Source organism: Narcine bancroftii, chromosome 10 (genome assembly GCF_036971445.1).
Source record: "Narcine bancroftii isolate sNarBan1 chromosome 10, sNarBan1.hap1, whole genome shotgun sequence".
In the NCBI taxonomy this organism is placed as follows: Eukaryota; Metazoa; Chordata; class Chondrichthyes; order Torpediniformes; family Narcinidae; genus Narcine; species Narcine bancroftii.
Window position 1 is genome coordinate 30,855,283 of NC_091478.1, and position 13,689 is coordinate 30,868,971.

General features: G+C 42.7%; 1 protein-coding gene across 3 annotated transcripts in view; it reads right to left on the reverse strand.

Moving 5' to 3' along the window:
- LOC138744389 (DNA nucleotidylexotransferase-like) overlaps window positions 1–12,452 on the reverse strand; it is a 301,609-nt gene extending 289,157 nt beyond the window's left edge. For all 3 annotated transcript variants that reach the window (XM_069900499.1, XM_069900498.1, XM_069900500.1), the window contains exon 1: window positions 12,196–12,452. In XM_069900499.1, coding sequence (XP_069756600.1) covers window positions 12,196–12,401 — 206 coding nt within the window. In that variant the 5' untranslated portion in view covers window positions 12,402–12,452. The remainder of the gene's footprint in view (window positions 1–12,195) is intronic.
- Window positions 12,453–13,689: the final 1,237 nt, after the last annotated feature.

Here is a 13,689-nt window from a genome sequence, read left to right on the forward strand (position 1 = left end):
CCAGCAATTTCCTTTCACTACAGTGGTTTCTTGTTTATTTTTGTTGCTGAGAATTTCAGTTAAATATTACATGCATGTTAAATCACAAAACATAATATAAATAAAATTCAATTTTTTTAAATTTAGACATGCAGCATGTTAACAGGCCATTTCAGCCCTCGCGCCCATGGCGCCTAATTACACCCAATTGACCTACAATCCCCAGAACATTTTGAACAAAATAGAGCAAGACGACATAGTTCTGCACCTGCTAATTAATAAAAATCAACACTCTACTCTGCCACCTTAAGCCAATATCCTTAGGACCCCATAGATCCCAAATCCCATTAATTTCATACATTTACATATACATATACTCTCCTGTTCGCCTCCGAATCATGGATCCTCTATCGGCATCACCTACGGCTCCTAGAACGCTTCCACCAGTGTTGTCTCTGCTCCATCCTCAACATTCATTGGAGCGACTTCATCCCTAACATCGAAGTACTCGAGATGGCAGAGGCCGACAGCATCGAATCCACGCTGCTGAAGATCAAACTGCGCTGGGTAGGTCACATCTCCAGAATGGAGGAACATCACCTCACTGACAAAAGACAAAGGAGGAAAAACCCAACACCCAATCCCAACCAACCAATTTTCCCCTGCAACCTCTGCAACCATGTCTGCCTGTCCCGCATCGGACGTCAGCCACAAACGAGCCTGCAGCTGACGTGGACATTTACCCCTCCATAAATCTTCGTCCGCGAAGCCAAGCCAAAGAAGAAGAAGAACATCCATAATCTTCTGCATGAAGGATTCTAAGGATTCACAACTTCTTGAGTAATTTATTTTTAATGTATCTGTCCTACGTGTCCTATAACCACAGCACCCTCCCATCCAAAATCCTTAGCATTCCTCTTTATTGGTTTTGATCCTGAATTTAAGAATTTTTGTTCACTCTGCATGTAACCGCTGAGAATATTATCCATTTGAATGAGATCACTTCTCATTCACACACCCTCATTGAGAAGAAGCATGGGAGATGGTGGCCACGGCAGCAGGCCAGCGAGGGGCTCAGTAGCTGAAGGACCCTTCAGAATAGTGACGACAGCGATGGGCCAGCGAGGGGCTCAGTGGCTGAGGGGCACACACAGGTTGCAGGCAACTTACAGTCAGGAGACCCACACAGGCTGTGGGCTGCTTGAGTCTGGCTCGTAGGAACCAGGTTTTGGAGCCGAGATTTGAGAGGGTACTGAAGGCAAGAAGGGCTCCCGAAGAGCCTCGGACACTAAACTCTTCCTGATCATGTTTAGGATCTGGAGCTCCAGTTGTTGATGAATTGAATAGGAGTCTGTGTGGCTGCAGAGGTTGTGAGAGCCCTGGAGGCAAATTCATGACTGCTCAGTGCCTCTGAAGAGACTCTCCTTTCCTTGTCTTTAACCTACTAGGCCCTTTTACACAGTCAAAAAGCCCAAGTGTAAAGGTGGAGATTCTTCGAGAGACTTACCTCCATGAATGTGTTGTGGCTGGCTCCAAGGTGTTGACTGCAATCCCTCTCTCGGGAAGGGTCAGTGGCAGAGCATTGTACTCCACTGCCTAGCATGAATGTATTGCCGCTGCTCGGGGCGGGCTGATGGCGTCAGCAGCCTGAGACACAGGAGCGGGAGTTTTAAAACTCTGACAGCTCAGCGTGTATGAATGACGTCAACTCAGTGGGTGGCACTACGGCACCAGTCGCCCCACCCCCCTCCATTGGCTCCGGAGGGAACTTCAAGGCGCCACTCAATAGGAATGCAACACAAGAGCAGCCTTTTAGGGCTTCTCCAAGAAAGGTAAGTTTATATTTTTCCCTCTGTGCTGAAAGCTGGCCTCCAGGCAGAGGTTTGGCATGAAAGGGCCTATTGTTAGGGGTGCTGGGTTCATGCTGGCTCTTTGTTTGCCTTAAAGAATACCATTTATGTTACATTTTATTTTCAAACTTTATTTAAAAAATAATTAAAAACATACCATACAATCTAATATCAAAAATTAATTTTACCGAAATATATATTAAAAAACCAACAACCCAACAAAACAAAAAAAACCCATCCCACCCACCCACCCCATCAGTCAGCTCTCTTAAGGGGAGCCAAAAATATGAAGTAGATAAAAAATATTATAAGTATTAATAACAATTCTTCTTCTTTCTTTGGCTTGGCTTCGCGGACGAAGATTTATGGAGGGGGTAAATGTCCACGTCAGCTGCAGGCTCGTTTGTGGCTGACAAGTCCGATGCGGGACAGGCAATTCAGAGTATATCTAAATGCATATACTCCAAATACGGAAACCATTTATCAACAAAGAATAATTATCATGTATATTATCAGTAATTTTTTTCCATAACAATACAAGCTTTCAATTCATTATGCCTGTGTGCTATATTAATCTCTGTAGTATATTTCCAGGTCTCATCCAGGGTGGGAACCTCATCCAGCTCTAGCCTTAGGGGCTGTTGAGGGAGCTGGAGCAGGGCGGAATCTTGGACTGAGCGGTTGGTACTGAAAAGAGATTGGAAGTGTTCTGACCATCGGTTGAGGATGGAGATCTTGTCGCTGAGGAGGACTTTGCCGTCTGAGCTGCGCAGCGGGCTTTGGACTTGGGGTGAGGGGCCGTACACAGCCTTTAGAGCCTCGTAGAAACCCCTGAAGTCGCCAATGTCCGCGCTGAGCTGTGTTCGTTTGGCGAGGCTAGTCCACCACTCATTTTGGATCTCCCGGAGTTTGCGCTGAAGATGGCTGCATGCGCGACGGAAGGCTTGTTTCTTCTCTGGACAGGACGGCTTTGTAAGGTGAGCCTGGTGGGCAGCTCGCTTCTTTGCCAGCAGCTCCTGGATTTCCTGGCTGTTTTCGTCAAACCAGTCCTTGTTTTTCCTGGAGGAGAAGCCCAGTACCTCTTCAGTGGATTGCAGTATGGTAGCCTTCAACTGATCCCAGAGGGTTTCAGGGGACGGGTCCGTGAGGCGGGTTGCAACGTCGAGCTTTGCTTTGAGGTTTGCCTGGAAGTTTCCTCTCGCTTCGTCTGACTGCAGTTTTCCAACATTGAACCTCTTTCTGGGGGCTTTATTGTTCCTGGGCTTTGGCTTGAAGTGAAGGTTGAGCTTGCAGCGAACCAGCCGGTGGTCAGTGTGGCATTCCGCGCTAGGCATGACCCTGGTGTGGAGCACATCTTGTTTGTCACTTTCTCGCACCAGGATGTAGTCCAGGAGGTGCCAGTGTTTGGATCGGGGATGCATCCAGGTGGTCTTAAGGCTGTCCCTCTGCTGAAAAAGGGTGTTTGTAATGACAAGCCGCTGTTCTGCGCAGAGCTCCAACAGGAGGCGCCCATTGTCGTTGCACTTGCCGACGCCATGCTTGCCCAGGATTCCTGGCCAGGTTTCTGAGTCTTTGCCAACACGAGCGTTGAAGTCGCCCAGGATGACAACCTTGTCGGCTGTAGGGGTACGTTGGATGAGGTTGCGCAGGTCGGTGTAGAACTTGTTCTTTTCTGCTGGTTCCGCCTGGAGGGTTGGAGCATAGACACTGATGAGGGTGATGTGACGCTTGTTTTGAAGTGGGAGTCGCATGGACATGATTCGGTCCGAGAGGCCTGTCGGAAGGTTTTCGAGTTTGGAGGCAATGAAGCTCTTGACCATGAAGCCTACACCAGATAGGCGTCGTTCATCCAAAGGCTTGCCAGACCAGTAGAGTGTGTAGCCCGCGCCGCGTTCTTGGAGGCTGCCTACATCTGCCAGGCGGACTTCACTGAGAGCGGCTATGTCGATGTCAAGTCTGAGGAGTTCATGTGCAATGAGGGCAGACCGACGTTCAGGTCGGTGGCTGTCAGTCTTGTCTAGCATGGTTCTGATGTTCCAGCATGCTAGCTTGAGTTTGTGAGCATCTTTTGAGGGGGAGGACGTGGAGGGGGAGGACGTGGAGGGGGAGGACGTGGAGGGGGAGGACGTGGAGGGGGAGGACGTGGAGGGGGAGGACGTTGAGGGGGAGGACGTGGACCTGTCCTCGGGCCTGCGCAAAGGAGCTTTTAGGTGGAGTGCAGTGCGCGCAGTACTGGCCCCACCCTTTACACCCATGGTTCGTGTGCCGTGGCCAAGCAAGCTGGGACGTGGCAGCGAGGTCCTTGGGTCGTAGGTTTTATATCGGAGTGGCCTTCTCCTATGCAGGTTTCTTACCCGGGCTGGAGGGGCCTGCCTCCCCTCCTAGGTCGGTCCATACTGCCCGGACCGGGGCCGAGGCCGCCGCAGTTCACCCTGTGCCTGGACTGGGGCCACCGCCTCCCACTCCCTGCCCGGACCGGGGCCTCCGCCTGCCTCACTCGACCGAGGCCGGGGCCGCCGTCTCCCCCTTGCTCCTGCCCGTATCGGGGCCGCCGCCGTCTACCCTTCGCCCGGACCGGGGCCGGGGCCGCTGCTGCTCTCCCTGTGCCCGGACTGGGGCCGCCGTCTCCCCCTTGCTCCTGCCCGTATCGGGGCCGCCGCCGTCTACCCTTCGCCCGGACCGGGGCCGGGGCCGCTGCTGCTCTCCCTGTGCCTGGACTGGGGCCGCCGCCTCCCACTCCCTGTCCGGACCGGGGCCTCCGCCTGCCTCACTCGACCGAGGCCGGGGCCGCCGTCTCCCCCTTGCTCCTGCCCGTATCGGGGCCGCCGCCGTTTACCCTTCGCCCGGACCGGGGCCGGGGCCGCTGCTGCTCTCCCTGTGCCCGGACTGGGGCCGCCGTCTCCCCCTTGCTCCTGCCCGGATCGGGGCCGCCGCCGTCTACCCTTCGCCCGGACCGGGGCCGGGGCCGCTGCTGCTCTCCCTGTGCCCGGACTGGGGCCGCCGTCTCCCCCTTGCTCCTGCCCGGATCGGGGCCGCCGCCGTCTACCCTTCGCCCGGACCGGGGCCGGGCGAAGGGTAGACATATAAGGCAATCGAACAACTGAAAAGTGGCAAAGCAGCAGGTATGGATGGAATCCCCCCAGAAGTCTGGAAGGCTGGCGGCAAAACTCTGCATGCCAAACTGCATGAGTTTTTCAAGCTTTGTTGGGACCAAGGTAAACTGCCTCAGGATCTTCGTGATGCCACCATCATCACCCTGTACAAAAACAAAGGCGAGAAATCAGACTGCTCAAACTACAGGGGAATCACGTTGCTCTCCATTGCAGGCAAAATCTTCGCTAGGATTCTACTAAATAGAATAATACCTAGTGTCGCTGAGAATATTCTCCCAGAATCACAGTGCGGCTTTCGCGCAAACAGAGGAACCACTGACATGGTCTTTGCCCTCAGACAGCTCCAAGAAAAGTGCAGAGAACAAAACAAAGGACTCTACATCACCTTTGTTGACCTCACCAAAGCCTTCGACACCGTGAGCAGGAAAGGGCTTTGGCAAATACTAGAGCGCATCGGATGTCCCCCAAAGTTCCTCAACATGATTATCCAACTGCACGAAAACCAACAAGGTCGGGTCAGATACAGCAATGAGCTCTCTGAACCCTTCTCCATTAACAATGGCGTGAAGCAAGGCTGTGTTCTCGCACCAACCCTCTTTTCAATCTTCTTCAGCATGATGCTGAACCAAGCCATGAAAGACCCCAACAATGAAGACGCTGTTTACATCCGGTACCGCACGGATGGCAGTCTCTTCAATCTGAGGCGCCTGCAAGCTCACACCAAGACACAAGAGAAACTTGTCCGTGAACTACTCTTTGCAGATGATGCCGCTTTAGTTGCCCATTCAGAGCCAGCTCTTCAGCGCTTGACGTCCTGCTTTGCGGAAACTGCCAAAATGTTTGGCCTGGAAGTCAGCCTGAAGAAAACTGAGGTCCTCCATCAGCCAGCTCCCCACCATGACTACCAGCCCCCCCACATCTCCATCGGGCACACAAAACTCAAAACGGTCAACCAGTTTACCTATCTCGGCTGCACCATTTCATCAGATGCAAGGATCGACAATGAGATAGACAACAGACTCACCAAGGCAAATAGCGCCTTTGGAAGACTACACAAAAGAGTCTGGAAAAACAACCAACTGAAAAACCTCACAAAGATAAGCGTATACAGAGCCGTTGTCATACCCACACTCCTGTTCGGCTCCAAATCATGGGTCCTCTACCGGCACCACCTACGGCTCCTAGAACGCTTCCACCAGCGTTGTCTCCGCTCCATCCTCAACATCCATTGGAGCGCTCACACCCCTAACGTCGAGGTACTCGAGATGGCAGAGGTCGACAGCATCGAGTCCACGCTGCTGAAGATCCAGCTGCGCTGGATGGGTCACGTCTCCAGAATGGAGGACCATCGCCTTCCCAAGATCGTATTATATGGCGAGCTCTCCACTGGCCACCGTGACAGAGGTGCACCAAAGAAAAGGTACAAGGACTGCCTAAAGAAATCTCTTGGTGCCTGCCACATTGACCACCGCCAGTGGGCTGATAACGCCTCAAACCGTGCATCTTGGCGCCTCACAGTTTGGCGGGCAGCAGCCTCCTTTGAAGAAGACCGCAGAGCCCACCTCACTGACAAAAGGCAAAGGAGGAAAAACCCAACACCCAACCCCAACCAACCAATTTTCCCTTGCAACCGCTGCAATCGTGTCTGCCTGTCCCGCATCGGACTGGTCAGCCACAAACGAGCCTGCAGCTGACGTGGACTTTTTACCCCCTCCATAAATCTTCGTCCGCGAAGCCAAGCCAAAGAGAATATTTCCAGGTACTAGCCACACATTTACACGCTACTGATAGCACTAAACGTTCAAAAGCAATTTGAATTTTATCCAGCCCCATTCCGGTCAGAGAAGTCATATCACCCAACAAAAAAAATCATTAGATCTAATGGTAATTTAAAGTTATATAATTTTTCCAAAACTATCTTAATTCCCTGCCAAAATGGTTGAACTTTAACACAAGACCAAACAACATGTAAAAAAGTTCCAGTACATAAACCACATCTAAAACAAGAATCCAAATTACTAAACCTATATATTTTCAATTTCTCCAGGGTCAAATATAATTGATGTAGAAAATTATAATTAACCATTCCATATCTTACATTAGTCAATTTAATTACATTATCCTGACACATATCCGCCCAATCATCTTCAGGGAAAATAAACGCTAAGTCACTTTCCCATTTAAGTTTAGATTTTTCCCAATTCAGTTTATCCATATTATCCTGTAACAAACTATACATAACCAAAATATAACCCTTCTTTGGTACAGAGGAAATCAAAGATTCAAATCTCGTCAAAGTAGGTAAATTCATCTCTCTACCATAATTATCTTTTACCAAGGTTCTGAGTTGATAATACACAAACAAAGAATTTACAGAAATACCAAATCTTTCCCTCAATTGATTAAAAGAAAGAAATTTTCCCAATTCAAAACAATCCTGTATGGTCTTTATACCCTTAGAATCCCAACTCTTTAAATAATTATTAAACATTGAAAAAGGAATAAACTGGTTATTATACAATGAAGTTAAATTTGATAATTTAGCTTTTGATCCCAAAACCATATTTCTTTTAATCCAAATCTTTAATAAATGTTTCAATACTGGCATATTATATTCCTGTAACAAATTCAAATTCCAACAAAATATAAATTGATGTACCTCAGCCTCAGAAATACACACCATTTCCACCCTGGCCCAGCTAGGGGGTTGATCTAAATCCATCAATCTACTAATAGATTTCAACTGGGCCACTTCATAATAATTTTGAAAATGTGGTAATTGAAGTCCACCCAACGTGTATTTCCATGTAAGTTTATGCAATGCCACTCGAGCTAATTTACCCTTCCATAAAAACTCCCACACTACCTTATTCAGATCCTGAAAAAATCCCTTTGAAAGTAAACAAGGTATTGACTGAAATAAATATTGAATTCGGGAGAAAAATATTCATTTTAATACAATTGACCCGGCCAATCAAAGTTAATGGAAGATCTTTCCATTTAATCAAATCCGCTTTAATCCGTTTTAATATAGGCACATAATTTAACTGATACAATGACTGATGGTTAGCATCTACAAACACACCCAAATATTTAATTTTATTTCTCCATTTTAATTTTGTAATAATTTTTAATTCAGAATAATCTCCTATTCCGACTGGTAAAATTTCACTCTTATCCCAATTAACTTTATATCTCGATAATTCTCCAAATTTTGACAAACACTCTTGTAAATGCTTCAACGACCGTTTCAGTTCTGACAAATATATCAAAACATCATCCGCAAATAAATTGATCTTATATTCTTCATTCATAACTTTCATCCCTCTAATTTCATCATTTTGCCTAATAGTCTGAGCCAATGGTTCAATAGCCAACACAAATAAGGCTGGTGACAATGGACAGCCCTGCCGAGTTGAACAAGTCAACTTAAATGGTAAAGAAACCTGACCATTTGTCACCACCCTGGCAATCGGGTTTGTATATAAACCTTTAACCCAACCAATAAAAAGGGTCAAATTTAAACTTTTTTAACACCTTAAATAAAATATTCCATTCAACCCTATCAAAAGCCTTTTCTGCGTCTAGTGCAACCACCATAGAATGGTTAGGTTGATTTCAGTATGCATTGACCAAAGTGATTAAATGAAGAATATTATCTGATGCATTTCTATTTTTAATAAAACCTGTTTGATCAGTATGTATCAACTTTGGTAAATATTTAGCAAGTCTTTTCGCTAATACTTTTGCTATAATTTTATAATCTACATTTAATAGGGAAATAGGCCTATATGAAGACACGTTTATGGATCTCTATCTTTTTTGGGATAACAGTTATTAAAGCACTTGAACAAGATTCCAGTAACATCTGATCCTCAATAACTTGTTTTAACACATCTCCAAATATATTAAATAAATCATCATTAAAAAATTTATAAAATTCCACAGAAAATCCATCATCCCCTGGAGACTTTCCATTTGGCATTTCCTGTATAGCTTCCTTAATTTCAAAATCTGTAAATTGAGATTCTAATTCCTGAATATCTTTCTCTTCTAATACCAGTAACGTTAATTTAAATAAATAAAATTCAATAGAATCATTGTCCTGCTTCCCCTCAGAAATATATAATTTTTGATAAAATAAATAAAACTGGTTATTAATGTCCTGAGGCTTATAGGTAATTGTTGAATTCTGTTTAACAGCATTAATAGTCCAAGATGTCTGTTCAGTTTTCAGTTGCCAAGCAAGTACCTTATGAGCTCTCTCTCTCTCTCAACTCATAATAACATTGTTTAGATCAATTAATTAAGTGCTCAAACTAATAAGTTTGTAATATATTATAACATAATTTCATCATCGCTAAGGCAGCTTTTTTTGCTGTCACATTCTTCTGAAAATCTTTCTCTAACTCAGCAATCTGTTTTTCCAACCTTAAACTTTCTGCCATATATTGTCTTTTAACTTTTGTAGAATAACTAATGATCTGCCCTCTCAACTAAGCTTTCAAAGCATCCCATAATACAAAATGACTATCCACAGAATTAACATCCTCAGTCAGAAATAGAGATATGTTCTTTAATAAAAGTAACAAACTCTGATTTTTTCAGTAACATTGCATTAAACCCTCATCTGTATGACGAACGTACCACTTCCGAACCTTCACAAGAAAAGAATAACAAATGGTCTGATATAACTCTACTTTTATATTCAGCTTGCAATACTCTACCCTGTAGGTGTGCTGATACCAAAAAAAATCTATTCTAGAAAATGAATCATGTCATGAAGAATTTAAAAAAATCTTTCTCTGTAGGATTAACCTTCCTCCAAATATCTACCAGATTTAAATCTTTCATCCACGCACCAATTTATGTTGCCATCTTTGATTTCCTTATACTTTTTGGATTTCTATCCAAAAAAGGGTCCAAAACACAATTAAAATCCTCCCCCAACTAAAATATTTTCATTAGCTCTAGTTAACAATAAAAAAGCTTCTGAAATAAACTGATCATCTATATTAGGTGCATAAAGATTAAGCAAAGTCCAAGACTATGTTACATTTTTAATGTATTATTACGTGACAATGAAATGAACCTTGAATCTTATTCATTCAAACTTCGGAGAATTCTTCCTCAGTGGAGGGATCGCCATCTCACAAATTACACCCCCTCTGAAGCAGATCAATCTTTTTTTAGAAAAGGTATCTTAAATAACACATGGTAATTCAGGAATGCTTGCACCATCTCTGATCTCTGTTAACATTTATTGCAGGAAGACAACCTAATTATTTATTATTTCTGCATGTTAACTTCCTATAATTTGTGCACAAGGAACACCAAATCCCTACAATGAAAATTTACTATACATAATATTCATTCTTTATTAAAAGGTTCCTCTAAAGAGCATGATTTTATTTTCCTTTTCATCACATCATATTTCACTTGCCTAATCAATTATTTGGTCCATAACTCTTCAGCTCATTTATATCTCACAGCTTACTTTCCTAAGAGGCTAAGTAACATCATGAAACGGGGACAAAGTACACTTGATTCCCTGATCTAATTCATTGATACAGATTGTAAATTGCTGAGGCCCAGGCATCAATCTCTGCTACATTCTATTATTTGCATTGTGTCCCTCTAAATATGGTCCATTCCTTCCACCCTCTATTTTTGTTCACTAGCCAAACCTCAGACTGGGCTAATTTATCATTCCTAATCCCATGAACCCATTTGTTCAGGAGGTCTTGTAAATTTGGTTCTAACCAATACCAGGCATCAAACAAAGCCAACACAGTATGCTCCCATCAATAGTACTTTTTATCTTGAGGCACACTCAAAATAAATAGCATAATTTTAAGGAAAGCAAGAACAAAGAAATAGAATACTCACAATCTGCAATATTACCACAAATTTTAATATTCTCTTTATTGCACATGGTGACTTAAATTATTTCAATTTTAAAGATAAAATGTGTTTAGATTATGTTGATTAACAGATGGTAAAATTTACAGTGAAAAATAATTATTTCAGTTTGAAATAATACTTCAAGTGTAAAATTACAGTTTGAAATGTCAAAGCTCTTCTTCCTGTGGTTTTATTTGGAGAAAAATAATTGACAGTAATTAAGGCCCTATCTTCCTGTCACATACATACTAGGTATACCACTGGGGATTTTGACATCTGGCTTGTTCCCATTATTTCTTTGTTATATTCACGTTTGTGGTTATTCTTGGCACAAGGTATAGCATTGTGGCAACATTTTAAACTGCACAGAAGAAAACACAAAAAGTTGTTGAATAACTACATGTTTTCATCCTGCATTCAATTCAATGCATGTCTGCCAGCTTGGTTATCATAGCATTAACTGATCTGCTGTTTATCCCAGATTTGGCATGATTAAGTTTTTAAACAACTATACAATACCAAGTAAATCAAATCAAACTTATACGTTTTAAAATAACTTAAAAGCATCTGCAGAAAAGTAAACACCATTCCTCTGTTCTAATGTTTTTGTTGAATTTGAGTGTAACTTTACATATCAAAAAACATGAAAGCTGTTTTATAGTTCATCTAATTTATTGCTGCAGATTGTAAATTGCCAAAGCCCAAATCAGTGTCTGCAACATTCTATATTTGCACTGTACCCAGCAAATATGACCCATTGTTTCCTACCATCTGTTTTTGGAAAGGTCTTTCTTGGTCATAAAGGAAAGCTGTTATCATCATAAATATGTTATATATTTTATTCATATTTCCTTACAAAATAAAAATAGTTCACTTGCCCCTTACAGCGTTCCAGTCCATCCAATATGATCACAGGGAGACCAGGCAATCAAGAGATTGGAATTGTCTGGTTCAAATTCTTAAACAACTTGGAACACTGATATTTCTGTTATCACCTATTATTATTGCCTTTACTTGTGATAAGACGAGCAATGGATCATATCCCCAAACTATGAATTCCAATATAGTTAAGTAATTTACAATTAAACAGAAAGAAATGTTTATTTTATAAAAATTCATAATAATTTGTTTTACCTTTATGTGTTTTTTTTCCTAAGGTATATTTGCATTGATTTTAAGTATATTCCCAAATTAAAAATTTCAAGATTTTGAAATTGTTTTTTTTAACCCTTGTGCATGGGTTCCCTCCCCCACACCCCCCCCCCCCACCACCCCAGGTAACTTCAAGTGAGCACCACAAGAAAATGCCAGGTGAGTCTGGACATCAACTGAGCCTTATAATGCCATACCTCATGATATCAGCCACTCTGAATCCTTTTTTACGTGCTAAATCCATCAGAAACATTCTTCTGCTTGATCCCATTTTTCTTTCCACAACAAATATGAGCAGATCTTGAAATTTCACTTCGTATTTACTGTGTGCACTGTGAAGTTCATCCTCTCTTTGCTTTTTCCTCTTTGGTGTGATACCTCCCGGTGTTTTTTCTGAGCTCATTTTATCCTGATTACAGTGATACAAAAGTTACACTATCTGCCGTGCAACAAACCTCTGACACCTGCACTTTCTCTATACTTTTTAATGTCCTTACACCCGTCAATGATGTCAGTGATGTCACCTCCCATTAGTTTCTTAAACAAGTACTGCAGACTGAGGGGTAAATTGAATTCCTGTACGAACAGAAATAAAGTACCGATTAACCCTTTGAGAATGCTGTACAAAACTCCATGGCATGCTAATATTTACATACTCCTCAATCAAGGGAATTTTCATTCTGCATATTTATACAATTCTGATTCTAAAAAATTTCAGAATTAGCATTCTTAGCAAAGAGCACAAAACCTTTCTCCCCACTTTCTTAAATTCACATTTCTGCCTCACTCTCCTGAAGAGAAATGAGTTGAGAAGAATGATTGAAATAAGTTTTGCAATTTAAATATGCTTATTATCTTGTTAGAATTGTCATCCATGATCCTTTTCTTAAAAACAAAAAAAAAAATTCAAAGTAAAAAACCAAAATACAATTTCAACCAACGATCTTTCTCTCGTCTGATAACGGTACTAAATTGTCCATGAGACAAATCCTCCCTTTTAGAACTCAGCATCTGACCATTATTTCAGAATTCTCACTGCTATTATTATTAGGTTTGAGGTATTTGAGGCACCTCAACCATTTTTACCTTTCTTAAACACAATGTTCTGAGATTTAATATTACCCTCTGACCTAGCTTACTGAATACAACCAGAATATGTTTATAGTCATGGAGGAGACTCCATATGCTGGAATCTGGAGCCAAACAAATCAAACTGCTGGAGGAACTCAGGCCAGTCGACCAGCATCAAAGGAGGTAGAGAAATAGTCAACATTTTAGGTCACATAATCCAGGGAATATTTCTCTAATACTGTGACAGATTATGTTATATTTTATATAGTAAGTATAAAACATAGATATGTTTTAAAGGAGATAACTTACGCTGGATTTTTTTTAGTGTAGGTCACATACAAACACTTCAAAACAGATCTCATTTAAAATGCCAGAGCTCTGCTCAAGCCAGACAGTCCAGGCTCTGAGTGCCTTTGCAAAAACTTTGAAGAATGCCCATAGAGACAAGTAGGTGTTAATTGGACATGTTGTGGAGTAATGGATTATTGTTTTGGAAAACAACAGATGAATGAACTCAGAAGATTGGGTCCGGTGCTGCAGTCTGAGTGCAGTTTGCTGTTCTAAGAGAGTCATGTGTTTTTTTCTTTCAGAGAGAGAGAGAGTGAGTGAGTGAGTGAGTG